At 44.5% G+C, this 14,831-nt stretch overlaps 1 protein-coding gene across 1 annotated transcript; it reads left to right on the top strand.

The window, feature by feature from the left end:
* Positions 1-1,563: 1,563 nt before the first annotated feature.
* On the top strand, positions 1,564-13,628 carry LOC105472871 (retinol dehydrogenase 12). The gene is made up of 7 exons (XM_011726426.3): positions 1,564-1,802; positions 3,578-3,696; positions 4,202-4,357; positions 5,153-5,257; positions 6,075-6,284; positions 8,559-8,748; positions 12,924-13,628. The coding sequence occupies exons 1-7, from the start codon at positions 1,735-1,737 to the stop codon at positions 13,024-13,026; spliced, it is 951 nt and encodes a 316-aa protein (XP_011724728.1). The 5' UTR covers positions 1,564-1,734; the 3' UTR covers positions 13,027-13,628.
* The last annotated feature ends 1,203 nt before the right edge of the window (positions 13,629-14,831 follow it).

Here is a 14,831-nt window from a genome sequence, read left to right as displayed (position 1 = left end):
ATGCAAAGATCTTAGATTTGAGTCCAGAAGTGTCTGCTGGGAATGATCTGATCACTCCTTGTTCTGTTGGTCAGGTCCATGGGTTTCCTCAGGGGCAGAAATGTGTCTTCCTAGTATGTTGCACAATTCCTGGTGCAGAGAAACACTCAGTAAGTGTGTGTTGAGGATGAATTGACGAATAAGGACGTGAACACCTGCCTGCCACAGAAGTCTTCTTTCATGCATGGGTATTCCTGAAGGCTCCTCTGGCTTCACAGGAAGGGAAAGAACTGGGAAATTATTCCTGGGGTCCTGTCCCAGCTCTTTGCCTATTCTCCTGTCCAAGAGAGGAACACAGAGCGAGGAAGGGCAATGAATCCCATTTACCCTCTTCCCATCTCACACACATCCAGAGGCATGATCCTAGCTCACTTCAACCTTGACCTCTGAGCTCAAGTGATCCTCCTTACTCACTCTCCCAAGTAGCTAGGATTACAGGCAAGCACCACCACGCCCAGCTAATTTTTTGTAGAGACAGGGTCTCACCATGTTGCCTAAGCTGGGTCTTGAACTCCTGGCCTCAAGTGATCCCCCTACCTTGAGCTCTCTACCAGCATTTTCTTGTATTTCCCCTCATCAATAGCATTCAACTGAAACATCACCCACGTTCATCATCGCTCCCTTTTCTACACCATGGCCTTGAGTAAAGCAAGGGAGATAGGAATCAGAACAGCTAACCATAACTGCTGACTCTTATACACTGTTTAGCATATGCTAGTTTCATTTTCCACCAATGTAATAATTGAACACTTAAAACAAGTGGGGATATATATATATATATATATATCATATATGGTTTTATATATATGTAAACTATATATATATAAACTATATATATGTAAACTATATATATGTATAATCATGCCCATTGTAGAAGTGAGAAAACTGAGTTAACAGAGAGGTTTAGTAACTTGCCCAGGGCCATGGAGCTTTTAAATAGATTCAGCGGTAGAGTCCATGCACTTAAACACCACACCCTTTCCTTGTAATATGCATGTGCGTGTGTTAACTTCATTGAAGTATACTATAAATTGCAGAAAACTGCACAAGTCGAAAGCGTATGACTCAGCAGATTTTCACAAAGTGAGCACACCTGTCTACTATCACCCGGATGAAGTAACAGAACACTCTCAACCCTCCAGGGGTTCCAGTCATCTCCCTCCCAGTCACTGCCCCCTCCTCCCTAAGGTTAATCGCTCTTCTGACTTCTCTCCCCATTCTTCTGGGAGTTTCCTTCCTGTCCTATTTTAATCCACCGGTATTTTAAGCATCATGGGGTTTGTGGCTAAAGTTAGAAATATTCTATACAGTCCATCATACAGTAGGGGTGGCAGTGGTTGGGAGAACACATTTCCTAGAGAAGAGAAACAATTGAGGATGGGGGATTTAGGGGGTACTTGCTTTAGTTTACCCACATTCTCTTTGCCAGTAAACCTAAGTAAGCTTCTAACCTTGCCTCCGTCCCCTCCCCGCCAGGACTACATCTCCCAGCAGGCTGTGCTCTGACAGCTCTCGGATTTAAATAGGATTCTGGGCTCTGCTCAGAGTCAGACTGCTGCTGAGCACCCAGGACGGAGAGGAGCAGAGAAGCAGCAGAAGCAGCCAAGAGCTGGAGCCAGATCAGGAGCCTGAGCCAGAGCTGGGGTTGAAGCTGGAGCAGCAGCAAAAGCAACAGCAGCTACAGAAGTTGGAAGGATGCTGGTCACCTTGGGACTGCTCACCTCTTTCTTCTCGTTCCTGTATGTGGTAGCTCCATCCATCAGGTTTGTCTTAATTCAGCAACTCAAATAATCGTTTACAAAGACCTGCACTGGAAGCCGGTTCTCAGCTGCTGAAAGAAGAGAAAGGGAAGGAGGCTGACGGAGAGAAAGTCAGAGCAGGAAAAGCAGAAAGGAAGGGGGTGCTGTGGCTACCATGGTGGAAAAACAGAAGGAAGTATCTGCAGCTGGGTAGAGGTGGGGCTGAGTTCTGGCCCCACCTGAGCTCTGGGGAGAGTTCTACTGTCAGCGGAAGGCTGCGTGGATGACTCTGTCAAGTAGCTCAACAGACACCTTAGGTGGGAGTCCTTGCTTTTTCATTTTATTCCTTTGGGTGTCTCTGAAGAATTCAGAGACTCTGTCCCTATTCAATGTGGCCCTGCTGGCTTGTCATGCTGTTAAGTACCAGGTAGTTTGGGAAAGAAACGAACTCTCTTCCCTTTAAGACTACCCTCAATTAGTGTTTTGGGATGACTCTTTTGCTGTGGGATTTCTAGAGGTGTCAAATAAATGTGCGTTCTAAGTGGAGAATTTTTTAATTTCTTCTTTTTTATTTTTGCTCTGTCACCCCAGGGTGGAGTGCATTGGTGTGATCATAGCTCACTGCAGCCTTGAACTCTTGGGCTCAAGCAATCCTCCTGCCTCAGCCTCCGAGTAGCTGGGAATATAGGCATGTGCCACTACACCCAGCTACTTTTTAAATTTTTTGTGGAGATGGGGGTCTCACTATGTTGCCCAGGCTGCTCTCAAACTCCTGGGCTCAAGCGACCCTCCCCCACGTTGGCCTCCCAAGATGTTGGGATTACAGGCGTGAGCCACTGGGCTCAGCCTAAAAAATTTCTGATGATAAAGGAGGTTAAATGGACCTACCAAGGGCAGTGTTATTCTAGGTTCTCCATAGAGATCTGGGTTCAAGTCCCACTTCTGCCACCAGTATGTGACATGAACCTCTCTGAGCCTCAGTTTTCTCTACTGTAATGTGGAAATAATACTGGAGAAGTTGAGAGGATTAAAATAAATTACATATGGAAAGTGCCTAGCCTAGTAATTGGCAGTCAGATGTTGTGCAGGAAATGTTAGTTCTGCTCCTCTGTATTCTGTTTTGGGACCTGTGAAGTCAATTTCGTGTAAAAGAGTGCTCTCTGCCCAGAGATCTGAAAAAAGGAGATTTTATTTCTGTTTGCCATTGGCCAGAATGAAATCTCTAATACAATGGCTGAAAGCCTTGGAAATGCCCCACTCCCTAAAACTGGAGAGGCAGCCTAAGATCAGTACCCGTGTATGCCATCCCCCAGAGTGCTAAGAGCAGTACCTGTGTGTCACCCACCACAGAGTGCTATTCATCAGTTACTCATGATAACAGTTACTGAATATTGACTCCGCTAATGTTTATCATGCGTATGTTTTGAATGTAGGTTAGAGGGGAAAGCTTTCCTCTGGAACCTCTAGAGATAAGAGCTAGATGTATTTATTATCTAACAGGGAAAATCTCCATTGGCCCTGACTAGAGCGTTTACTCTGTTTGCTAATATGATTATTTGTGGCTTCTGGGCAAGTGACCTTCCCACCTGCACTGCTGAACAGGCGATTACCTTGCCCCATGGAAAAATGTTGTGCCATGAAGATTAGCTTTTATGAGTCTCCTGACTGTAACTTAAAGATATCCTTCTTTGAGACTGGATAGCTTATTTATTTATTTATTTATTTATTTATTTTTTAACGTATCTTAGTGTGAGCTAGTGAAGGATGGTACGTGACGCTCTTGTTTCCCTTGCCGATAGGAAGTTCTTTGCTGGTGGAGTGTGTAGAACAAATGTGCAGCTTCCTGGGAAGGTAGTGGTGATCACTGGCGCCAACACAGGCATTGGCAAGGAGACGGCTAGAGAGCTTGCTAGCCGAGGTAAGTGTTTCCCCTTTAGTCTCCAAAGGGCCATGCCTCCCACCCTTCTTTCCACTGGGGCCTCTGTCCATATTTCTTTATGTTTCCTCCTAGGCTTGGGGGCTCTGACTAGAAATTCAAGAAACTTAGGATTCAAGTCCAACTGTGACACCAACTTACACTGTGGCCTTCAATAAACTGCTTCTTCCCTACTCCTTCTCTATTAAATAAAATAAGGAAAACAATGATGTCTGTGTATAGCCAAGTCAGTTATTCTAAAAGGAGATACTAAGCGACATTAAATATCAGAATGTAAAACCTGGGAAGCAGGTTCCCAGCCCGGGATTAAACTGACAGCAAGAAGACTGAATTACTGTGAAAAGCCCAAAGTGGCAATACGGCCACTCTACCATTGAGGGAGGGCTGGGAGAATGAATGCTCTGTCCACCGGTCCCAAGCTCACTTACTGTACCTCTTTTATAGCCTAGGATATGAACATACTGCTCTTTTTTTGTCTTGGACCCAGGAGCCCGAGTCTATATTGCCTGCAGAGATGTACTGAAGGGGGAGTCTGCTGCCAGTGAAATCCGAGTGGATACAAAGAACTCCCAGGTGCTGGTGCGGAAATTGGACCTATCAGACACCAAATCTATCCGAGCCTTTGCTGAGGCCTTTCTGGCAGGTGAGGTCCTGATGGGTAACTAGAAAAGCAGGAAATCGGGTATGGGAGTGGCTGCTCCATCCTGGACCATCTATGGTCTTTACCTCAGAACCATGATCCACGCCACTAGACAGGTTCTGCCACATGAACCAGCAGGACAGGGAACTGGCAAGAGCATGGTGGGTAGACAGACTGGGCAGGATCCTTATCGTCTTTTTGCCTCAGCAGTGGGAATGTTGGAGGTGTCATTCCCTGTCTGGGCTTGCACCTTGGCATCCAGGTGTGGCCACAATGCCACTCTCTTCTTTCATCCTGAGAATCAACCTTCTGTGGCCATAGGCATGAGATGAAGTTGTGCTGCTGGCAAGTTCTTCTGGATCTTGGAAAATGACCAACTTCTACCAAGGACTATGAAATCCATGAGGGACATCCTGGGACCATGTCTGGCTTGTGTTACCACTGGATTCCTAGTGCCCAGCAGAGTGCACCTGGTCCAGAGTTGGTAGTTAGTACACATTTGCTGAATAAATGAATGAACAATGTCCAGGAAGATAGTAGTAACTAAAATTACTCATTAGAAACCCAGTGACAATGCTTATTGGATGTCACTGAGATAGATCCAAATGAAGGATAGTTATTGACTGCTGAGGCAATACCTTGTTTTAAAAGGAAGGGGCAGAGCAAGTGACTCCTATCAAAATCTTACCCCAACAAAGACAACTAATGAACAAAGGGAAGGGGCAATTATGCAGGTCTGTGACAGGCAGCCAGGGGATTCCTTGCTAACCACAGGATCTCCTTGGTTGTGCCCTATAGAGGAAAAGCAGCTCCATATCCTGATCAACAATGCGGGAGTAATGATGTGTCCATATTCCAAGACAGCTGATGGCTTTGAAACCCACCTGGGAGTCAACCACCTGGGTAAGTATCTTTGGGTGACTAAAAAATGAGGTACACCCACTATCTTTTCTTTAGGAAGATGACCCTGTGTAAATGTGGAGAATGTCCAGGGGCCTTCATAGAGCCTAGGAATTCCAATAGACTGGACCCATTGGCTTGTTGTTCACTGTACCTCTCCTGATCAGTCTAAAAAAGTGAGATCCTCCTACCCATACCATTAAGAAGCCCCAAATTTCAGGAAATACCAGGGAGAAGAATGTCATTCTTGGATGGGGCAGTGGCAGTACAAGACTTGCCAGGCAGAGCCAGGCCTGTGGGTATGCAGGAATCTGGGCTTGGCTGGAGGGGTCACATCTACATGAGGGCCAACCAAGCCATAGATTGGTCCATGGAGGTAGGCAATCCTTGAGAACTTGAGGTACGAGGCAGGCTGGGGTTCAGCATTCAAGGCGAAGACTTTAGGGAGGAGAGCATGGAACGTGTTTTCTGATCCTAAGCAGATGTTATCTTCCCTGACTATTCTATCCCTCTGTCTATACACAGTGTACCTGGGTCCCTAGTTATGCGATCATGGACAGAGTGGGAGTAGGAAGCCAGCAGGTGGGTCAAGGGCAGAGGTACAAAGTAATATAGATTAAGTATGATTGCCTTACTTGTAGTCCAGCTCTGGCTCTTGCTTTGAGGAATCCACAAACTCAGACCAAATTGACCATTAGAGTTACTCATGGCATCAAAATTGGTTCACACCCAGAAGATAGTGAGCTAACACTGAAGTCCTCTCGGCTCCCACATGCTGAGCCTGAGCTGCCGTTCCACCTTCAACTGGCTCTCCTCACAGGCCACTTCCTCCTCACCTACCTGCTCCTGGAGCGGCTAAAGGTGTCTGCCCCTGCACGGGTGGTTAACGTGTCCTCGGTGGTTCACCACATTGGCAAGATTCGCTTCCACGACCTCCAGAGCGAGAAGCGCTACAGCAGGGGTTTTGCCTATTGCCACAGCAAGCTGGCCAATATACTTTTTACTCGTGAGCTGGCGAAGAGGCTCCAAGGTAAGTCTGGAGAAAGGATCAAGTTTAAAATAGCAAAAACGGTCCTCAGACCAGATTAGAGGTCCGCAAAAACTTGGGAAGTCAGGCTGTCAAACATGCACGTGTCAGTAATAGCTCTGTGCACTAAGGAGAATGAGGTTATGAATGAAGTAAAAACAGAGTCCTTGCCCCCAGGGAGCTTAAAATCAAATAGGGGTTAAGAACCTCATAAAGTTACCTTGTATTTATGTCGTATCTTATCTCTGATCTCATTTGATTTTCACAATAGCTTTTTGCAACAGGCAGAGGCTTTTTGTTTGTTTTGTTTTGTTTTGTTTTGTTTTGAGACTTGAGTTTCACTCTTATTTCCCAGGCTGGAGTGCAGTAGTGCGATCTTGGCTCGCTGCGACCTCTGCCTCCTGGGTTCGAGTGATTCTTCTGCATCAGCCTCTTGCGTAAGCTGGGATTACAGGCACGCAATACCACACCTGGCTAATTTTGTATTTTTAGTAGAGACGAGCTTTCACCGTGTTGTCCAGCCTCTTGAGTAAGCTGGGATTACAGGCACGCAATACCACACCTGGCTAATTTTGTATTTTTAGTAGAGACGAGCTTTCACCGTGTTGTCCAGCCTCTTGAGTAAGCTGGGATTACAGGCACGCAATACCACACTGGCTAATTTTGTATTTTTAGTAGAGACGAGCTTTCACCGTGTTGTCCAGCCTCTTGAGTAAGCTGGGATTACAGGCACGCAATACCATGCCTGTCTAATTTTGTATTTTTAGTAGAGATGAGCTTTTACCGTGTTGTCCAGGTTGGTCTCAAACTCCTGACCTCAGGTGATCTGGTGGCAGAGGCCTTTTGTAACAGGTTTATAGAGCAGAACTGAGGTCCAAGGAAATGGCCAGCTAAAGAGTATATGGCAGGTGAGGGCGTCAGAACTGAAATGTGGGTGCTCGGCTTTAAACCTAGGGTGCTTCCTTCTGGGTGCCATTTGCTGAGGTCCACATGTGATCTGAGCTACAGAGCTGCCACTGCCTGGACTCAGGGAGTTAGCGCTGGATTTCAGACCCCTGGGTCCAAACTCTTGCTCTACCACATGCTATAGCCCCATGTGGATGTGGATGTGGATGTGCCCCTTTAACCTCCGCTGACTTCATCTTCTCAGCTGTAAAATCAGGTCAGGCCAGTTCTTACTCCTTAATGATTCTGTGCCCCTCTGGAGCATTGGGTGAGCTGCTGGCTCTGACATCTGCGGATCTAGGGGATCATTTGTTACAGTGAATAAACCAGAGTTTGGGAACAATGATCTTTACTTCCAGAATGCCTATAGAACAAGAAGATGGTAATCATAAAAATAAACAATAACAATTACAATAATAATTGAGAGGTTTATGTGTGCCATGCACTACACATCTTAACTTAATACTTCCAACTTTCCTGTGAGGTGGGTGCTATTATTTTCCCCCACTCTAAATACGAAAAGACAGGCACTGACAGATTAAGAAATTTGCCCAAGGAAGATTCCTAGCTGAGTCAGTATTCAAATGCAGACAGTCCATTCCATGTTTTTAACTTTACATCAGAGTTCAGATCTTGGCCCTGTACCCTGCCAGGTATAACCTTAGGCAATTTACTTAAACTTTCTGTGACTTAGTTTTCTTTGCTGTAAATGGGCATCATAATATTGTGAAATGTTCTATTTCACAAGCCTCTTTAAGAATTAAATGAAATAATACATTTAAAGCATGTTGTATAGCCCTGGCACATAATTGGTACTGAAAAATAGTGATGGCACCAGGGATATCTTGGGGGCGTGTTAACCCCCATAATCTGCATCACCATCCCTCAACCTATACCTCATAAAATGTGCTTGGCAGGCAAATGCAGCTCAAAATAAAGTCCTACCCACCACTTTCCAATCAGACTGCTACCCCTAAATTCCTCCTGTAGAAATGATAAAGATACCACTGTCAATAATTGATACTGCTCACTACATGTTGTCATGTTTATTACTAGTACTAAAGCCACAGTATAAAAATAACATTGAAATAGAAGGATCTTGAACCAGGCACTCCTTTTGGAACGTAGAAGGCTGAGAAGGCTATAGATCTTTCTGAAAGAGATCAATTCATTCCTGTTCAAATTCCGCCTGGCCAGGAGTGGTACCTGCTGAATCCTGGGGTTATGTTTCCTGAGTCCCTCTTTCTCACTTGTGTATTTTGCTGCAGGAGGTAAGCTGTTTTCCTGGGCTCAGAGTGTGTCCCTGATCTAAGTGTGCCCTCTTTTTCCTAGGCACCGGGGTCACCACCTACGCAGTGCACCCAGGTGTTGTCCGCTCAGAGCTGGTCCGGCACTCCTCCCTGCTCTGCCTGCTCTGGCGGCTCTTCTCCCCCTTTGTCAAGACGGCGCGGGAGGGGGCGCAGACCAGCCTGCATTGCGCCCTGGCTGAGGGCCTGGAGCCCCTGAGTGGCAAGTACTTCAGGTGTGTGAAGGCAGTGCGGTTCTCTCCACCACCTGTGCGCATGGGCGGTGTAGGACTCACTGGGCTGTGCATCCTGAGCAGCTAAGTTTGTTCCTGATGATGCAATCCAGGTTTGGGTTAGGCCTGCAAACAGAATGCTGTTGCTTTGTTAAGGAAACTTACATTACAAACTTATGTGTTGGGAAGAGTTGCTTTTCTGGCTCTATTTTATACCTGTGTGCCACTTTTCCATGTAAACTTTGCAGCTTTCTGAAAGCTTTTAAAGAAGACTGTTGCTGTTGGTTATGCCATGGAGAGAATGTTAGCAGGCCCTCTGGATCCTTTTTCTCCTTCTTTAAGCTTTTGGCTCACTTGATTCATGAATTTTTTAATACCAATTAGCGCAAAGTGCTGGGGGAATGTCCTCTCTCTTCGGTGTGAACTCTGTCCCTCAATGCTGCCAAGATAGGCACTATCTGTTGAAATATAGATGTGGAAATTTTAGTGCTGAATCTTATCATGAACTCAATGAGCAACTAGAGTCTGGGAATAAAGGGAAGCCCAGGGTGAAATCTCTTTCCGATTCCATGACAGAATCCAGCCCTGTCTGCTCTGTTGTCCCTCTTTGTTCAAGGCTTTTCATCAGTGCAGTATTTATTCTGTGAAGCATTGGAAATAATCTTAGTGTCTGATGAGAGGGGAATGGATAAGTGATAATAGCTAATGTTGCTTGAGTTTTTATAATGTGTTTGGTACTCAGTTCTGAGTGTGTAATGTGTATTAATTCATATAATCATCACAACCCTGCGAGGCAGGTAACATTACCCCAAGTTTTCACATGAAACTGAGGCACAAGATAATTAAGAAACGTGCTTAAGGTCATATAGCTTGTAAGTGGTAGATCTGGGATTTACACCCTGGCAATCTGGCTCTAGAGCTGTGCCATTCAATGTGGTAGCCACTAGCCACATGTTGCTATTGAGCACTGGAAATATGGCTAGTCCAGATTGAGATGCAGTATAATACCAGATTTTTGAAGACATACAGGTTGAGCATCCCAAATCTGAAAATTCGGAGTCTGGAATATTTCAGTAAGCATTTCCTTTGAGTTGTATGTTGGTGCTAAAAATGTTTTGGATTTCAGAGTATTTCAGGTTTTAGATTTTTGGGGTTTGAGATGCTCAGCTGGTAAGTACAATGCAAATATTTCATAATTCAAATAAATGTAAAATCCGAAATACTTCTGATCCAAGCATTTTTTTTTTTTTTTTTTTGAGATGGATTTTCACTCTTGTCACCCAGGCTGGAGGGCAATGACATGATCTTGGCTTACTGCAACTTCTGCCTCATGGGTTCAAGCAATTCTCCTGCCTCAGCCTCCTGAGTAGCTGGGATTACAGGTGCCCACCACCATGTGGGCTAATTTTTGTATTTTTAGTCAAGATAGGGTTTCACCATGTTGGCCAGGCTGGTCTTGAACTCCTGACCTCAGGTGATGCACCTGCCTTGGCCTCCTAAAGTGCTGGGATTACAGGTGTGAGCCACCGTGCCTAGCCCCAAGCATTTCTTATAAGGGATGCTCAACCTATAGTATAAAAAAGAAGTGTAAATTATCTTATTTTACATTTTTAAATGAGACAAAAGATATCTCATTTTTTATATTGATTGCATGCTAAAATGATTTTGCTATTTTGGGGTTAAATAAAGTGTTTATTTAAAACTCAATAAATTAATGTATAATTAAAGGTTACTAAATAAATTTCACCAATTTCTTTTTACATTTTAAACATAGCTGCTAGAAAATTCAAAATGACATATGTGGCTCACATTTGTGTTTCTCATCATATTTCTTTTTTTTGAGACAGTCTGACTCTGTTGCCCAGGTTAGAGTGCAATGGCATGATCTTGACTCACAGCAACATCCACCTCCTGGGTTCGAGGGATCCTCCTGCCTCAGCCTCCCAAGTAGCTGGGATTACAGGTGTACGCCACCACACCCAGCTAGTTTTTGTATTTCTAGTCAATATGGAATTTTGCCATGTTGACCAGGCTGGTCTCGAACTCCTGACCTCAAGTGATCCGCCCACCTCAGCCTCCCAAAGTGCTGGGATTACAGGCGTGAGCCACTGCGCCCGGCCTTGCCATCATGTTTCTATTGGACAGTTGCTACTCTAGAGTCTGAGTGTTTAACATTGCTGCCTTAAATATGTGATAAAATACACAGTCATTAAGTATCATATTTTTATATAATACGTAATTAATAGAAAAATGTTAGTGATATAATGTTGTAAGGAAAAAAACTGGAATACAAAACTATATGATTATTTATACATAGAGAACAGTCTGGAGGGACACCCAGCCACTGGGCAGTAGTGGTTACTTCCAGGGAGTTTTAGGGAGAGCCAAGCAGAGTGTGAAAGATGATTTTTATCTTTTTATGCTAGGTGTTTTTTATTTTTTAAACATTTTGCCAGGTGCAGTGGCTCATGCATGTAATCCCAGCACTTTGGGAGGCTGAGGTAGGTGGATCACTTGAGGTCAGGAGTTAGAGACCAGCCTGGCCAACATGGTGAAACCCCATCTCTACTAAACATACAAAAAATTAGCTGGTCATGGTGGTGTATGCCTGTAATCCCAGCCACTCAGGAGGCTGAGGCAGGAGAATCACTTGAACCTGGGAGGCAGAGGCTGCAGTAAGCTGAGCTCGCTCTACTGCACTCCAGCCTGGGCAACAGAATGAGACTCTGTCTCAAAAAAAAAAAAAAAAAAATTTAAGGCTGGGTGCGGCAGCTCACACCTGCAGTCCCAGTAGTTTGGGAGGCCAAGGAAGGAGGATTGCTTGAGCTCAGGAATTCCACACCAGCCTGGGCAACAAAGTGAGACCCCCATCTCTACTAAAAATCAAAAAATTAGCCCAGCATTGTGGTGCATGCCTGTAGTCGCAGCTACTCGGGAGGCTGAGGTTGGAGGATGGCTTGAGCCTGGGAGGTCAGGGCTGCAGTGAAGCGTGATAGTACCACTGGACTCCAGCCTGGGTGACAAAGTGAGACCCTATCTCAAAAAAAAAAAAAAAAAAAAGTCCTCCTCAAACTAGACACAGTATGATCCCGGTTTTATGTGAGACAGAGAGAGAGAGAGAGACTACATCTCTATTTATATCCAAACAAAGCAAAAAAGACTGTATAGAAAGCAACTGAATGAGAGACTTTTCTTTTTTTTGACAGAGTTTTGCTCTTGTTGCCCAGGCTGAAGTGCAGTGGCATGATCTCCGCTCACTGCAACCTCTGCCTCCTGGGTGCAAGCCATTCTCCTACCTCAGCCTCCTGAGTAGCTGGGATTACAGGTGCCCACCACCACACCCAGCTAATTGTTTTTTGCATTTTTAGTAGAGGCAGGGTTTCGCCATATTGGCCGGGCTGGTCTTGAACTCCTGACCTCAGGTGATCCGCCCACCTCAACCTCCCAAAGTACTGGGATTACAGGTGTGAGCCACCGTGCCCAGCCATGATAGGCTTTTCTTCTTTTATCAGCACTGCATGTTCCAACTGTTTTACAGGGCTTTTATAATTAGAAAAAAGGAACATTAAAAACAAACAAACAAAAAAAACATGATGAAAACTGTGTTCTCTTCCCACCCCCTATCCCTCTGGTCCTCGGGCCCCCTGCTCATTCCAAAGCAAATCTGGAGGGCTTGGTCTGGGGTTCATGATGCAAGTGGGCCTGTCAACAGAATTCAAGGGGCCTGTGAACTTGGATGGGAAAATAACTTCATCTTTAGTTTAACCTCCAGTTGAGATTTGGCATTTTCTTCGATTATGAATGTAGGCACTGAACTGTAGTAGTAGTAGTGATACCTGTGACTTTGTCAATAGAATTATAAATATTTTCATATCACATTGCAGTTGTTGCAGATATCCTAGAATGTCACTTCTGCTCGCCACTACTTTGAAATCTTTTGATAATTAGACCTGGTACTAGATCTTGTTATAGAATACATTAATAAATAAGCCTGTGTATTACTGTATCACAAATTTGTTTTTAACATATTCTTAGAGTGCATTTTATATAATTAGTTTCTTTGAGTCTGGCATATATTGTATTTTACACATTTAGAAACATTCTGAGAAAGGGACCATAAAGATTTCCAGACTGCTAATTCTCATTCCTGGAATTTACCGTCTTCCTCTGCCCTCCAGTGACTGCAAGAGGACCTGGGTGTCTCCAAGGGCCCGAAATAACAAAACAGCTGAGCGCCTATGGAATGTCAGCTGTGAGCTTCTAGGAATCCGGTGGGAGTAGCTAATGGAAGAGCCGCAGCTTTATCAAGCCCAATCTATGCTATAATGAATGGGGACCAAGGAGAAGGCCAACCCTAAAGGATTGTCCTCTTGGCTGGCTGGTGCTGCGAATCCTGCCTGCTCTGATCCTCTTGACCCTTCTGGGAATGTTTGCACTCTTCACACTCTTGTGAGACTGGCTTATGGCATGAGATGTAGATACCTACAGAGCATTCTTCTCTAAGACCTGGAGAGTCAGCAACCCTCTGGGGGCAGCAGGACTGGGTAGATCCCCAGCTGGGCATGTGGGTGGCAGAAGAGCCTGAGAAATTGGGTCAATTCCTTCATCAGCACCAGATGCTCAGCTGAGGCAAGAAGAGCATCATCACTGCCTATTTCCAGGGGCTATACAATCCAACTCTTGGTTGACCTCTTTCTTTTTAAAACTATTTGCCACCACCCTGGAGTCTGGACCAACACACAAAGATCCTGGCTAACCCTGGTCAAGTAGATTCCTTCCTCTCACCTGGACCTTCCCATTTCAATCATGCAGATGGTTTCTTTTTGTAAAGTGTTCCCTTTACCTTTCAAATTTTGGAGAAAATAAAGACTGCATTCATCTTATTGTCTTATTTATTTTCTCAGGGCAGCAAGGAAGAGAAATGGAACAAAGCAGGGGAACCAGCCTGCTAGTTTAGTGAGTAGCATTTCACCCTACCCAGCCACCCATACCTTCTTAGACTATGGCATCTGGGGGCAAAATAAGATGGTCCAGTTGAGTCGTTTGTTAATTTTCTTCCAGCAGTAACATTTTATTATCTAAAAGAGAAGAATGTCTTCAATTACAGATATGCCGAGCTCCACCACAGATTAAGGCCAGATGTAGGACTTCATTTGATCCACAGATACAGGAAAACCAAGCCTTGATAATCTCTTGTCCTAAATTCATAGCTTCTCCCACTTCCGGTCTCTCTGCTGTCCTTTGCTGTGGCCCAGGTGACCTGCTTCTTGCCTCAAGGGTTGACGGTCACCATGAATAGGCAGAGAGATGTGCCTAATCTTTCAGCTGATCAACAAAATAAGTCATGCTTATTGGCTTCATTTTTAAGGCATCCAAAGGGCATCAGGTGACAAAAATGTTCTTTTCTTCAATAGCAAGTGGACTTTTAAAAACCTTTATTATGGAAATTCTCAAATAGACAAAAGTAGAGCAAAGAGTATAAGGAATTCTCATGTACTCATCATCCAGCATCAACATTATTAACATTTTATCAATCTTGTTTCTGACATTTTTTGGGGGAGGTGGGCATGGGATATTTTAAAGCACATTGCAAGTATCATATTATTCACTCATAAATACTTTGGTATGTGTTTCTAATAAGAACCTTTGCTTTTTACAAAACCACAATACCATTATCACTCCTAACAACATTAATACTTCTTGAACATCATTTAATACTTGGAGTTCATGTTTCCCCATTTGTCTAACAAATCAGGGAAAGAGAATGGTCCTTCTGAAAGGAGAGGAAGCTTTTCTTTTCATAAGCCCTAGCAAATCTCCTTGTGGCTCATTAGCATGAAGTGAATCCTGGGCTCCCTTCTGAACCAATCACTGAGGCTGGGAATGGGCTATGGTAATTGGCTTAAGCCAATCACTACCCCCACCTAGAGCTGGGGTCTATCCCTCTCACCTCACCCAGTGGGGAAGAATATAGCTAATGTAAAGCACTTTTAGTAATAAGTTTAGAATTCCTCACAAGAATCTTTTGGGATAGGTTTCATTAACTCCATTTTACAGATGGGGCCAACGAGGCACAGAGAAATTAA

This window comes from Macaca nemestrina, chromosome 7 (genome assembly GCF_043159975.1).
Source record: "Macaca nemestrina isolate mMacNem1 chromosome 7, mMacNem.hap1, whole genome shotgun sequence".
NCBI classification, from domain to species: Eukaryota; Metazoa; Chordata; class Mammalia; order Primates; family Cercopithecidae; genus Macaca; species Macaca nemestrina.
Note: the sequence above shows the minus strand (reverse complement) of the source record. Positions and strands in the feature narration are given on the sequence as shown.

Coding starts and splice junctions, on each gene's coding strand:
- LOC105472871 (XM_011726426.3), top strand. CDS start 1,735: ATGCTGGTCACCTTGGGACTGCTCACCTCTTTCTTCTCGTTCCTGTAT. Junction 1,803..3,577: donor GTGGTAGCTCCATCCATCAG/GTTTGTCTTAAT, acceptor CCTTGCCGATAG/GAAGTTCTTTGCTGGTGGAG. Junction 4,358..5,152: donor TGCTGAGGCCTTTCTGGCAG/GTGAGGTCCTGA, acceptor TGTGCCCTATAG/AGGAAAAGCAGCTCCATATC.